Source organism: Rhinoderma darwinii, chromosome 4, assembly GCF_050947455.1.
Source record: "Rhinoderma darwinii isolate aRhiDar2 chromosome 4, aRhiDar2.hap1, whole genome shotgun sequence".
NCBI classification, from domain to species: Eukaryota; Metazoa; Chordata; class Amphibia; order Anura; family Rhinodermatidae; genus Rhinoderma; species Rhinoderma darwinii.
The window spans coordinates 138,224,248-138,239,544 of NC_134690.1; the positions used below are offsets into that span (position 1 = coordinate 138,224,248).

The 15,297-nt window shown below is 42.5% G+C and overlaps 1 protein-coding gene across 2 annotated transcripts; it reads right to left on the minus strand.

Annotated features, from left to right (window-relative positions):
* Positions 1-7,124: 7,124 nt before the first annotated feature.
* On the minus strand, positions 7,125-12,290 carry RPL22L1 (ribosomal protein L22 like 1). Of its 2 annotated transcripts, none has more exons than XM_075864045.1 (4): positions 12,207-12,290; positions 10,356-10,463; positions 7,690-7,811; positions 7,125-7,306 (listed from the first exon to the last, which is right to left on the minus strand). In XM_075864045.1, the coding sequence occupies exons 1-4, from the start codon at positions 12,213-12,215 to the stop codon at positions 7,162-7,164; spliced, it is 384 nt and encodes a 127-aa protein (XP_075720160.1). In that variant the 5' UTR covers positions 12,216-12,290; the 3' UTR covers positions 7,125-7,161. The 2 variants fall into 2 exon arrangements, with proteins under 2 accessions (XP_075720160.1, XP_075720159.1); XM_075864044.1 differs by having other exon boundaries at positions 10,356-10,466.
* Positions 12,291-15,297: the final 3,007 nt, after the last annotated feature.

Consider the following 15,297-nt stretch of genomic DNA (forward strand, 5'->3'; position numbering starts at 1 on the left):
TTACAGGTCGTCGGCAAACCCATTGAAATGAATGGGCAGATGTTTGCCGACATATTTGAGCCGTGTTTTCAGGCGAAATTCGAGGCGTAAAACGCCTCGTTTAAGCCTGAAAATAGGTCGTGTGAACCCAGCCTAATAGTGCATTCATTTATTAAATGCTTAGTGGGTTGCATATTTACAGCAAATTAGAAGTTTTGTTTAGAAATGGTATTCCAATAAATGTTATGTTTCAAGAAACTTAATTATTCACATAAGGGTATGTTCACACGGCCAAATTTCAGACGTATACGAGGCGTATTTTGCCTCGTTTTACGTCTGGAAATACGTCTCAAATACGTCGGCAAACATCTGCCCATCCATTTGAATGGGTTTGCCGACGTACTGTGCAGACGACCTGTTATTTACGCATCGTCGTTTGACAGCTGTCAAACGACGACGCGTAAAAATACAGCCTCGTCAAAAGAAGTGCAGGACACTTCTTTGGACGTTTTTGGAGCTGTTTTCTCATATACTCCAATGAAAACAGCTCCAAAAACGGACGTAAAAAACGCCGCGAAAACGGCGTGAAAACGCCGCGAAAAATGCGAGTTGGTAAAAAAAACGTCTGAAAAGCAGGGTCTGTTTTCCCTTGAAAACAGCTCTGGATTTTCAGACGTTTTTGTTGACTACGTGTGAACATACCCTAATTGTGATGAACAGTAAATTTGTTATTACTAAATTATACAGGATCCATTTATGAAGGAGCTGGATTCAGACAGTGGACAAATAGGAGTCAAAAGTTTGGCTTACAGACTTCACAGCAAGTCCGATAAAGTGCACAAGTTTCTATACATAAGAGAACTAGACTTGAAGTAGTAAACTTTAAAGGTGGCAGGTGGGTGACCCACCTACCAGAACTAAGATTTCATAGATACCGACATGGCCAGATGAGGCATCCACTGCAACAGAACAGGGATCAGAGAACCCACATTCTTACAATAATGGATGTAAAAGAGGATTAGCGTCTCAAAATGGCACAACCCTTAGAAGGTAAACAGTATAAACACCAAGGAAAAGGTTCTATTTTTTGCAATTTGTTTAGTTTTGCACATATGAAACTAGCAAAATGGAAAATTGTTCTAATTTAGAGCCATCAGGGCCAGTCTGTCAAAAAAAAAAAAAAAATGTTCACCTTAGAATGCATTATTTAAGAAGCGATCACTGACGTGTGATCTCTAAAAGGCTAGGACAAAATTGACCATGCATTATGTGCAATCCAATATGGGTTTCTTATGGCTTGGTAAAATTAGATTAAAAAAAATAAAACATGCCTTTAAATTGGAGATTAACCCCTTCCCGCATTTTCACATACAGTTACGTGATGGGAGCGCGGGTGTTTTCCCGCAATTCCACGTAACTGTACGTGAAGGACATGGAGCTGGCTCAGGAGCTGAGCCAGCGACATAACCGCCGGGTGACAGTTGTATGTTACAGCTGGCACCCTGAGGTATCGGCCAGGACCGGAGCTAGCCTCCGATCCTACTGATTAACCCCTCACATGCTGCATTCAATAGAGATCGCAGCATGTGAGGAGTTATAGCCACCGGCACCCCAGCAAAGTGGTCGCTGGGTTGCCGGTGGCTGCAAAGGCGATCGGAGGCCTAATACTTACCTCCCGGTCTGCCAGCAACAAAATCCTCCTATGCCCAGTCGTTGGCGGGGCCAAAAAGTCTTCCGGTACCATCGGCAAGATGGCACCGGCCCAGCTTCCGGCTCAGAAGCTGAGCCGGAGTCATCAGCAGTGGGTGTCCGCTGTATGTTACAGGGGACATCCCACTAGCTCCGATTCCTGTCATTAACCCCTTCAATGCAGCGATCCAATGCAATCGCTGCATCAAAGTGGTTTGTATGAAAATCGGCAGACTGCCATGCGATGGCAAGGCTGGCGACTGTTACTATGGCAACAGGATGCCTAACAATGGCTCCGCCCGGAGGTGGAGCCTGATCGGCTTGCTGTCAGTGAACAACTGACAGTTCTAATACATTAAACTACATAGGTACAAACAGTTGGAGCTTTAAATCCCCTAGTGGGACTAAAGAAAAGTGTGAAAAAAAAAAAAAAAAAAAGGGGAAAAAAAAGGAAAAATAAATGCTGTCAAAAATACAATAAAAGTTTCAAGTAATAACATAAAACACAATCACCCTTTTTCCCTTATCAAGTCATTTATTATTGAAAAAAAATAAATAAAGCCATACATATTTGGTATCGCTGCGACCGTAACGACCTGAACTATAAAAATATTATGTTATTTATTCCACACAGTGAACGCAGTAGAAAAAAAACCTAAAAGATACTGATATAATTGCTATTTTTTGGTCACTTTGTCTTCCAAAAATTGAAATAAAAAGTGATTAAAAAGTCGCATGTACCCAAAAATGGTACCTATAAAAACTATAACTCGTCTCGCAAAAAACAAGCCCTCATACAGCTCCTTCGACAAAAAAATTAAAAAGCTATGGCTCTCACAACTTGGCGACAAAAAATATCCATTCTCTTTACAAAAGTTATTTTATTGTGCAAAAAGTTGTAAAACATAAAAAAGTTCTATAAATTAGGTATCGCCAGAATCGGACTGACCCGCAGAATAAAGGTAACATGTAATTGATAACGCATGGTGAACGCTGTATAAAAAAAAAAACTAAAAAACGATGCCAGAATTTCAGTTTTTTTTGGTCACCTTGCCTCGCAAAAAAAAAGGATAACAAGTGATCAAAAAGTCGCATGTACCCCAAAATGGTACCAATAAAAACTACAGCTTGTCCCGCAAAAAAAACAGCCTTCATACCACTACATCTATGAAAAAATTAAAATTAGTTAAGGCTCCAATATGTGAGGAAAGAAAAAATTATGCAGTTGTGCCGACCCGAGGGGAACATTTCTTCTGTTTCAAGTGGCGAATTATCAAGGCCCCTAAAATTAGGGAACCAGGAAGGGGAGGGCCCAAACATATCTGCTGGAAGCTAGGGTGCCTGTATTATACCAGGACAACACTTTCCCAGAAAAATTCCCCAAACTGCAAAGATGCCGAGTGTGGACCAAAAGGGGAATAAGTAAGGACCATTTATTAGTGAGACACCGGCCTGTGCAGAAAGGATTGTGTGACAGCGTAACACACATCTATGGATTATTTTATTGTTTTTTTTTACCCATTATACCACCTGACTATGCCCCTTATACACTCCGCCCGGCTTACATGTACCCCCACATTATAAACGGAAACACCAGTAAGACTCCAAACAAAACTACTACAAGCAAAATCCACGCTCCAAAAGCCAAATGGCGCTACCTCCCTTCTGAACCCTACAGCTGCCCAAACAGCAGTTTACTTCCACATAAATTGCATCGCCATATTCGGGAGAAGCCTTTTAACAATTTTTGGGGTGTGTGTCTCCAGTGGCACAACATATTTGCCACTGAAATAGCATATCTAGGGAAAAATAGAAATTTTAATTTGCACCTTCCGCAGCGCAATCATTCATGGAAAAGGCCTGTGGGGTGAAAATGCTATCTACACCCCTTAATAAATGCCTTGAGGGGTGCAGTTTCCAAAATGGGGTCACTTCTCAGCAGTTTCTTTGATTATTTCACATCAGAGCCTCTGCAATTGTGATCCAATACTTCGTAAATTGCCAAATTAGGCCTTAATTTTACATGGTACACTTTCACTCCTGAGCCTGGTCGAATGTCCAGGCAACAGATTAGGGCCACACGTAGGGCGTTTCTAAAACCGGGAAAAACAGCATAATAGAGAACTGTCTTGTTATGGTGGCACAAGCTGGGCACCAGATATTGGCATATCTATGGAAAAAAATCCCTTTTCACTCTGCAACAGAGTGCACACCAATTTCTGCCAATCACCCGTGGGGTTAATATGCTCACTACACCCCTAGGTGAATACCTTGAGGGGTGTAGTTTCCAAAACGGGGTCACTTCTGGGGGGGGGGGTCCACTGTTTTGATCCCACATGAACTTTGCGACATAGCGCCCAGAAACCAATCCAGTAAATCTGTACTCCAAAAGCCAAATGGTGCTCTTTCCCTTCTGAGTCCTACTCTGTGCCCAAACAGCAGTTTATGACCACATATGTGGTATTGCCGTACACAGGAGAAGTTGCTTTACAAGTGTTGGGGTGCTTTTTTTTCCATTTATTTGTTGAGAAAATGAAAAATTCAGCTAAAACTACGTCTTATAGAAAAGGATTTTTTTTATTTTCACTGCCCAATTCTAATAAAATCTATGAAACACCTGTGGGGTCAAAATGCTCACTACACCCCTAGAGGAATTCCTCAAGGGGTGTCGTTTCGTGAATCGAGTCACTTTTGGGGAGTTTCCATTGTACTGGTACCTTAGGAGCTTTGCAAAAGTGACATGGTGTCAAGAAATCAATCCAGCAAAATCTGTACTCCAAAATCCAAATGGCGCACCTTCTCTTCTGGTCCTTACCGTGTGCCCAAACAGCAGTTTATGACCACAAATAGGGTATTGCCGTACTCCAGAGAAGTTGCTTTACAAATGTTGGAGATCTTTTATTCCTTTATTTGTTGAGAAAATGAGAAATTTTGAGCTAAAGCTACGTCTTATTGGGAAAAAAATGATTTTTTTTTTATCTTCACTGCCCAATTCTAATAAAATCTATGAAACCCCTGTGGGGTCAAAATGCTCACTACACCCCTAGATGGATTCTTCAAGGGGTGTCGTTTCCTAAATGGAGTAACTTTTTTGGGTTTTCACCGTTTTGGTCCCTTAGGGGCTTTGCAAATGCGACGTGGTCTCAGCAAACCATTCCTGCTAAATTTGAGCTCCAAAAGGCAAATGGCGCTCTTTCCCTTGTAAGCCCTGCCGTGTGTCCAAACAGCCGTTTATGACCACATGCGGGGTATTGTTTTACTCGGGAGAAATTTACAAATGTAGTGGTGCATTTTCTCTTTTAGTCCTTGTGGAAATTAGAAAAAATTTGCTAAACCTACATTTTCTTGGAAAGAACGTAGATTTTCATTTTCACTGCCTACTTCCAATAATTTCTGAAAAAAACCTGCGGGGTCAAAATGCTCAATACACCCCTAGATAATTTCCTCAAGGGGTATAGTTTCCAAAATGGAGTCACTTTTGGGGGATTTCCACTGTTTTGCACCACGAGCCCTTCAAACCTGACATGGTGCCTAAAATATTTTCTAATAAAAAGGAGGCCCCAAAATCCTCGAAGTGCTCCTTTTCTTCTGAGGCCTGTGCTTCAGTCCATAAGCACGCTAGGGCCACATGTGGGATATTTCTAAAAACTGCATAATCTGGGCGATAAGATATTGGTTTGCAGTTCTCTGGTAAAACTTTGTTACAAAAAAAATTGATGCAAAATGAATTTCTGCAAAAAAAAAAAAAATATTTAACATTTCAGATCTACTTTGCCTTAATTCCTGTGAAACATCTAAAGGGTTAAGAAACTTTATAAAAGCTGTTTTGAATACTTTGAGTAAAGTTCTTAAAAAGGGGTGACTTATTGGGGGTTTCTAATATTTAAGGCCCTCAAAGCCACTTCACAACTGAACTGGCCCCTGTAAAAATAGCCTTTTGACATTTTCTTGAAAATGTGAGAAACTGCTGCTAAAGTTCTAAGCCTTGTAACATCCTAAAAAAAAATAAAAGGATGTTCAAAAACCAATGCCAATCTAAAGTAGACATATGGGGGATGTTAATTAGCAACAATTTTGTGTGGTATTACTATCTGTCTTACAAGCTGATACATATAAATTTAGAAAAAAAATTCGCTAAATTTTGGGGTTTTCACAATTAAATACTGAATGTATCGAGAATTTTACCAGCAACAAAGTCCAATGTGTCACCAGAAAATCTCAGAATCGCTTGGATAGGTAAAAGCATTCCAAAGTTATTACCACATAGTGAAAAATGTCAAATTTGAAAAAATTGTCTGTCCTGAAGGCCAAAACAGGCTGTGTCCTTAAGGAGTTAATACTATACATTCTGGTATGGAGTTCTCCAGATGTTATTTTACATTAACGTGGCTCTATCTCCTACGTAATGAGATCGGCGCTGTAATATAGGCAACAGCAGTGTTTTTTATTTAGAAAAACAATCTATTTTCACCAAATTATGAGCGATTTTAGCTTTATGCTAATTATTTTTTTAATGCACAACTGGGCGTTTTTACTTTTGACAAAGTGGGCGTTGTGGAGAGAAGTGTATGACGCTGACCAATCAGCGTCATACACTTCTCTCCATTCATGTATTCAGCACATAGTGAACGCAGGATCACTATGTGCTGTCCCATACACCCACATTAACGTTACTGAAGTGTCTAGGGTAACGTTTGTGTGGGACTTACAGCACCAGCAAGCGTAATCTCACGAGATCACGCTGTAAATGACAGCATACAGCGAGATCACGATTGCTGTGCTGTAAGTCACACACAAACATTACCGGAGTGTCAGGATTGTGAATAGACATCGCGTCCTGGCTGGAGGTGATGTCTATTCACTCTCGATACTTCAGTAACGTTAATGTGTGAATATGTGACCGCACATGGTGAACAACGCAGCATAATTATGTGCAGAGTAACTAAATGGAGAGAAGTGTATGACGCTGATTGGTCAGCGTCATACACTACTCAAACTAATTAGCATAAAGCTAAAATCACTCAACTTGGTGAAAATAGATCATTTTTCTAAAAAGAAAACAATGCTGTTACCTATATTACAGCGCCGATCTTGTTATGTAAGCGATAGGGCACTTATAATTTGGTGACATAGCCTCTAAGCTTTATTGAAATACTAATGTAAATTCTTCAGTTTAAGGGCTGCTTGCAATAAGTGAATGGAAACCATATACATTCAGAGGATGAAAACCTGTACTGATAATATGCTGTTGAGATGCAGGCCTATAATGAGCAGTATTAATGACTTTCCTGTCTAGATCCTGCTCAGAGAGTAAGCAGAAACATTGAAAATGGTCAGTAACTAAAACAGAGCATATTAAAAAGCTGAATACGATTATGCAAGGATTATACCATCGTAGAAAACCTGCATTAGGTTTCTGCACATACATTTAGGATAATGTAAAGAATATAAAACAATTTTGTATAAATATCTTTATTTTTTAAAGACATTCATTCATTCTTCTGATTCAGACTCATCATCATCTTGGCTGATCTGGAAGTATCTAAGTTCGTAAGTCTCTTTGTCAGAGGCAACTACACGTAGCCAGTCACGCAAGTTGTTTTTCTTCAGGTATTTCTTAGTAAGGTATTTAAGGTACCTTTATAAAAAAAAAAACAAAAAAAAAACAACAATTACACAAAGAACCCAGCAGAACGCATGACTCCCACCTACAATTATGTGGGAAACACTTCCTACATTCTAAACTTTACCAACAGTCGCCATATCAGTCGGTAAGTCACTTGCATTCATTACTTCTCTGGGGGTGAGGATCCAGTTTTAGACATTTTTCAGCCCTATTCATTTAATCCTACATTGCAGCTTTACATTTGTTTAAAAACAGCAATATATTTCTATTACCTAGCAAAATCGTGCAAATATTTTCCACTTCAAGTGTGCAAGGATTAAACTGCATGTGACGCTCCTAAGTGGGACCGTACCCTTAGAGACAAACTAAGCATTTTTATTAATTGGAAAACAAACCTTTTAGAGAACTGTTTTTCTGATGCCACGTTTATCTTGTTCTTTGAACGCTCAATGTGAACGATGTTCCCAAGGTTTCCGGTTTTACCGTTGACTTTCACCTTCTCCTTTAGAAACTGCTCCTGTTTTGCAAAAACAAAGATGTAGACACTAGGGAAGGAAACCCTAGGTACTAACTAGGGAAGGGAACCCTAGTTACATAATCGGTTAGGAAAACCATTTAACTATTATCTAAATACTAACAGCCCTGTAATATCAATTTAACTGGTTGCTGACAGGACGAGAATGCTCGTCCTGAGCTGCGGATACTTCACGCATTAGGACGAGCATTCTCGTCCTGTGTGGTAGCTGTCTGCATGCGCTCGAGAGCGGGGCAACAGCTGTAATACACAGCCACGCTCTAAGGGTATGTTCACACGCTAGCTGTCATTTACGTGTGAAAAGACAGACTGTTTTCAGAAGAAAACAGCTGCGTCGTTTCACACGTAAATGCTCCTCCTCGTATCTTGCGAGGCGTCAGACGCTCGTAAATCATGAGCTGTGCTTCATTGAGTTCAATGAACAGCTCAAATTACGTGGCAAAGAAGTGCCCTGCACTTCTTTGCCGAGGCAGTCCATTTACGCGTCGTCTGACAGCTGTCAAACGACGACGCGTAAATGACAGGTTGTCTGCACAGTACGTCGGCAAACCCATTCAAATGAATGGGCAGATGTTTGCCGACGTATTGTAGCCGTATTTTCAGACGTAAAACGAGGCATAATACGCCTCGTTTACGTCTGAAAATAGGTCGTGTGAACCCAGCCTAGGTCGTGTGAACAGCGGAGAGAAGAGAAACACTCTGCGCCACTATCCCCTTGAATGCCATGATAAAAGCTGATCGCAGCATTCAAGGAGAGGGACTGCACTTTGATCGCGTCACAGAAAATGTCTGACGCAATCAAAGCCCATGATTTGTATGGTCAGACAGCACAGGGTCTATTGAAGGACCCTAGGGCTGTCTGAACATATTTCCTGTTAGGGCATACTGAGGTATGCCCTAACAACTGCCTGTGTACAATCAGTACGCAGGCTAATGTACTAGCATATAGATCTATGCCAGTACATTAGTTAAAAAATCTAAATGAAAAATCCCTTTATTGGATAAAAAAAAAAAAAATATGTAAAAAAAAAAGGAAACATTTTTTATAAATCAATAAACTTTTTAAAGTATCTCCCAAAACATGACAGACACATTTGGAATCGCCATGACCGTAACAACCAGTATGACAAATGTGTAACATTATTTATAATGATCGGTGTATGGTGTAAAAAAAATAAAAATGTATATAAGTTAAACGATAATGTATTTTTACCAAAAAATGGTACCTACATAAAGTACAACTCATCCTGCAAAAAACAAAGTCTCATACAAGGTTGTACAAAAAATAAAGTTCTGAAAAAAAAATTGTTCGGTCCTCAAGACCAAAATTGGCCGTGTCCTTAATGAGGCTCTGTCACCAGATTATAAGTGCCCTATCTCCTACATAGTCTGATCGGCGCTGTAATGTAGATAACAGCAGTGGTTTTTATTTTGAAAAACGATCATTTTTTAGCAAGTTATGAGCTAGTTTAGATTTATGCTAATTAGTTTCTCAATGGACAACTGGGCGTTTTTACTTTTTACCAACTGGGCGTTGTACAGAGGAGTGTCTGACGCTGACCAATCAGTGGCCAATCAGCATCATACACTTCTCATTGTTCCAGCCCAGCATGATCCACAGCAGTGTGATTGTGCAGTGAAAGAAGCTGGGCTGGAACAATGAGAAGTGTAGGACTCTGATGGGTCACTGATTGGTCAGCCTCATACACTCCTCTGTACAACACCCAGTTGGTAAAAAGTAAAAAAACGCCCAGTTGTCCATTGAGAAACTCATTAGCATAAATCTAAACTAACTCAACTTGCTCAAAAATGATCGTTTTTCAAAATAAAAACCACTGCTGTTATCTACATTACAGCGCCAATCAGATTATGTAGGAGATAGTCAAGTTATAATCTGGTGACAGAGCCGCTTTAAGGGGTTACAAACAGGCCCAGACACAAAAGTACAGCTTGATACTTTATCAAAAGTTAATTACTAAAGGTTAATGTAAACCTTATGGACTCACAAGGTTAGGCTTAATGCACACGACCGTGCCCGTGATCACAGGCACGGACCGCCACCCGGACGTTTTTATGGGCCGTGTTCCCATTATAGAGTATAAGAGCACGGTCCGTAAAATAAAAAAATAGGACATGTCCTATTTTTTGGGCATGTTTCTGCGGCACGGACACCCTCCCGTAGACCTACGGGAAGGTGTCCGTTGGCCATAGAAATGAATGGGCCCGTAAATACAGTACGTAATTACGGGCGATTTTTACGGTTGTGTGCATGGGGCCTAACTATGAAGTGAGGCTACTGCCACAGCCTCCTCATTCTTTCAATTCTGGCAGGAGCCCCAATAGTTATGACCACAGTGATTACGTTTTATGTAAACAGAATGAAAATCGGTTATAAGCTACATCAGAACAAAAAAGCCTCAGCTTTCCTATCGCAGCACATAAGGTGACCTATTCATGTGTCTTCATATTTTTATCCAGTCGACAATAAAAAAAAAAAAAAAGTTTCAAAATATTCCAAATACTTACAAAGTTGACACTATCAAAGATTCCATCTTCCACGGGATGGGTAAGATCCAGAGTGAACCGCCAAGCAGCCTTCTTTGCCCTTCTTTCCTTTGGTACCTTTTTAACTTTCTGCTATAAGAAAACACAAACAGCAAGTTTATAACTGAACCACCGTCTCCACACCCCAAACCAGCGCTATCTCCAGGCCCTTACACTACTGTTCGGGTCTGGCTTCTGTTGGTTATTGACAGAACAGTGTACACGCCGCAGACATTCTTGGGATTTCCACTTTTTATTTTTCTCCCCACCTTCCAAAAGCCATAACTTATTTTTCCATCGATATTGTAGATGATCACAGCACCATTTATTGTACCATATAAAGTAGTGGGAAACTGGAAAAATGTATTCGTGGGGTGGAATGGGAAAAACCCAACAGCGATTTCTCCATATTTAGGGGGGGGAATAAGAGCGAAATGTTAACTTTATTCTGTGGTTCGATAGAATTATGGTGATAACACATTTATATAGTTTGTTTTACTACTTTTACAAGGAAAAGCCGATTGTTAAAAACAACGTTTGTTTTGTCACCATTTTCTAAGATCCATAAAATCTTATTTTCCGTCGATTGGGCGGAGGGCTTTTTATTTTGCTGGGGAAGCTGTAGTTTCTATTGGTACCCTTTTGGGGTACATGACTTTGTGATCACTTTTTATTCCATTGTTTTTTGGTCACCTCATCTCCCACAAAAAGATTCCAGCATTTTAATTTTTTTACAGCATTCACCACGCAGGTTAAATAATGTTATATTGTAATCCTCTGACTTTTACAGACCCGTCGATATCAGCTAATATTTTCATTTACATTGAGGTTGGAGGGAAATGGGAAGAGGGGGGGGGGGGGGGAATTCAAACTTTCCATATTTTTTATATATTAAAAAAAAAAATATTTAACTTTTATTACTTGTCCCGGGCTATGGCACTTGACCAGCGATCATGAAATGGTTATGATGATATACTGTAAAGACTAATGCATTGCAGTCTATTGATATACTGACAGTATTCTACAAAGCCCTGCCAGAGGCTTCATAGGAGTACAAAGATGGGAGACCAGGGTGCCCCCACGCTGCCATCCCAACTATCGGCATCCTGTGATCGCATCGCAACGTCATAGGGCGCAAGGATCCAACGTGTGTGTGTGTGTGTGTTAGAGAGTCGGGAAGGGTTAGTAAAATCAAAGACAAAAACCAAGCCAGATACGGCTCCATTCACACCAGCATCACAGCTCCCGTTTAGAACTTATACCCCAGGTCCCTATTTTGTCAGCTCTCTGGTGTTTTTGAAGGCAAGAAGATTGCAGCAAAGTCTGCTATACGCATCACAAGCACTGGAAGAAACGCACGGCCATGAAGACACTCGTGTGAACCCCTCAGGGACAGCCTGGACTCATGTTGGCATCAATCCCTGGGTCCGCAGCTGGAACTCAGGGGGAAAAATCATTTAGTCTTTTAAATCACTTTGCCAATTGGTCCGGTTTTGTTTGGTCTATTCTCAGGGCACCAGGGACAATGCAAGTCAATAAAATAAGTTCTCCAGTTACTGAACGAGGGAAAAAAGTAAACCACAGATGTGTATTATATAAAGCCCATACGTGTACAGGGTGAAGCGGTGATAGATTGCGCTCTATGTAACCTCACTCCCTCCACATTAACTACAACGCCGTTGTAAGATCTCCCTGTTTGTTTTTCCATCTTCTGCATACAGCAGCTCTACAGATACACAGCGCGGCAGAGACATTGGCACTAGAGAGAATCACCCTCACACTACACATATTCCTATGGGCTAAAGACCGCTGAGCGCCATGCACGCCACTCACCGGCGCCATCTTCTCAGCTAGGAGGATATGTAAAATAAGAGGGCGGGATATGTTACTACCGGGATTTATATACAGACAGTGACGTAAGCAGCGCTGACTGACGCTTTACGTGGCTACGTCATATCCGTTTCGCGCTGCGGCCGCATGGTGCTGAGTCAGGCAGCGCGATGATTCATCAGTCGGGGCGGGGGTTTGTCTGCATGGCTGAACGGCCGGCAGACAATCTATAACCAGTGTTAACTAAAAACACATGAAAAGTGGCACTGACTAAATACTGACTGTCTGCCATCAAAAACTGTGGTTGTGATATAAAGACTCCCCACCTCCCCAGGTTGCATGGTGCCCTCCGCAAACGAAAAATCTCATGTATAGATACTAGAACATGTATACTCTACATACATAAATGCACATATCTAGATATACAGTCAAATATATGTACACACACACGCATGCACACAGACACACATATATATCATATATAAAAGCATATTTAAATATACACGCACGGAGACATATACCCACACAGGCACATATATACAAGGTGCAGATTACGCCTTGTTCATATAAGCGTCGGGCTTCCGTTCATGGGTTCCGTTAGACCTTTCCATCTGAGCAACCCATGAACGGAAAGACAAACGAAAACCATAGCTTCTGTTTGTGTTACCATTGATTAAAATGGTAATGCTTCCGTTGCAAATGGTTTCTGTTTGTCTGCGTTCCGTAAGGTTTCCTTTTTTTGTAGCTGAAACAATAGCGTAGTCGACCCAGTGGCGCACCCTACATTCAGGGAGGGTGCAGCGCCCTGTACACTCGCACAGGTTGTACACCCCTAAGGCCTGCCCTTTACACACACACACATATGTGGGTGTATGTGACAGCACACGCTGTGCTGATTACATGGATGGAGAGAAGTGTATGACGCTGATTCGTCAGGGTCATACACTCCTCTGTACAACGCCCACTTGGTCAAAAGTAAAAACACGCCCAGGTCGGCATTAAGAAAGGCATTAGCATTAATCTAAACTCGCTCATAAATTGGTGAAAATAGATTGTTTTTCTAAATAAAAAACACTTACAATGTGGTGACAGAGCCTCTTTAAGTGGGTCCCTACCCTATAAAGTGCAGCAGTGGCGGACACAGACTGCAAAAGGCCCCTGTGCAGATAATGTGCCAGGGCCCCCCCGCCCCCCCCCCCAATACCGACAAAGTTACCTAAACATATATATGCATATAAAAATAAACCTTACTAATAAAAATTATGAAGGAAGATTTATATTGTACATTTTATTACCAGTTTAGAACACAAGTAACACATTTTTTTCCGGGTTAAATTCTTATCTAAACTAAGTCCCTAAATGTGGGCAAAGAAAATGAAAAACCTATACTCACCTCCTCCGGCGCCTCCGTTCCCCCTCCGCAGCCCCTATCCCTTTCTGTGTTTACAAAGCTGCTGTGGTGACGCGCGGTCGATGGCACATGACCGCTGCAGCCAATCAATGCCCTCAACAGCGATTTGCTGTGGAACTACTGTCCTCAGCAGCACACCAATGAGGAGTTATTGGCAGCAGCGGTCACGTGCCATCGGCAGCGCGTCACCAGTGCAGCCTTGTACACTTGTAACACAGACCGAGACAGGAGGATGGGGGCTGCGGCGGGTGAACGGAGGCGAGGGAGGAGGTGAGTATAGTTTTTTTATTTTCTTTGCCCACATTTAGAGACTTAGGTTAAATTGAATCATTGAATATAACACAAAGCACTCATGCAACTGAGATGCAATAATTTAGATGATCTTATCATGCTTAGCTTACTGCACTGTTACCTATCAAGCAGGACTGAATCTCAAGATATCTACAGAGGGGGCTGTATGGCGTTATCTACAGGGGGGACTGTATGGCGCTATCAACAGAGGGGGCTGTATGGCGTTATCTACAGGGGGGACTGTATGGCGCTATCTACAGAGGGGTCTGTATGGCGCTATCTACAGGGGGGTCTGTATGGCGCTATCTACAGGGGGGACTGTATGGCGCTATCTACAGGGGGGACTGTATGGCGCTATCTACAGGGGGGACTGTATGGCGCTATCTACAGGGGGGACTGTATGGCGCTATCTACAGGGGGGACTGTATGGCGCTATCTACAGGGGGGACTGTATGGCGCTATCTACAGGGGGGACTGTATGGCGCTATCTACAGAGGGGGCTGTATGGCGTTATCTACAGGGGGGCTGTATGGCGTTATCTACAGGGGGCTGTATGGTGTTATCTACAGGGGGGACTTTATGGCGTTATCTACAGTGGGGTCTGTATGGCGTTATCTACAGGGGTTCTGTATGGCGTTCCCTACAGGGGGGGTCTGTAGGGAAAGTCATACAGCCCCCCCCTGTAGGGAACGCCATACAGACCCCCCTTTAGGGAACGCCATACAGACCCCCCTGTAGGGAACGCTATACAGCCCCCCCTGTAGGGAACGCTATACAGCCCCCCCTGTAGGGAACGCCTTACAGCCCCCCCCTGTAGGGAACGCTATACAGCCCCCCCCCTGTAGGGAACGCCATACACCCCCAATCACTCAAAAAAATGCGACCTACAGTGTGAAAAGACAAAAGACATGTATCCCCTATCCACAGGATAGGGGATACATGTGTGATCGCTGGCATTGATAGGGAGAGCGGGGGACCGAAAGTCCCCCGAAGTTCTCCATCACTCACCTCTGACTTCCGGTGTCTGCGCAGCTCAAGTGTGACCGGCGCTCCATTCATTTCTACGGAGCTGCCGACACAGACCCCGGAAGTCCGAGGTTTGTGATGGAGAACTTCAGGGGACTTTCGGTCCCCCGTTCTCCCTATCAATGCCAGCGATCACACACGTATCCCCTATCCTGTGGATAGGGGATACATGTCTTATGTTTAATGGCAGAGCGGGGAGATACTCCCTGCTCTGCCGTAGTGTTCCGTGGCATCGCGCTGTAGCAGCCATAGCGGCAGCTAGCGGAGATTCCGGCCAAGGTGGGGGCCCGTGCCGGCAGGTGACGCGGGCCCCCTCATGCCGCGGCCCCGTAGCAGCCGCTACGGCTGCTATAGCAGTAGTTACGC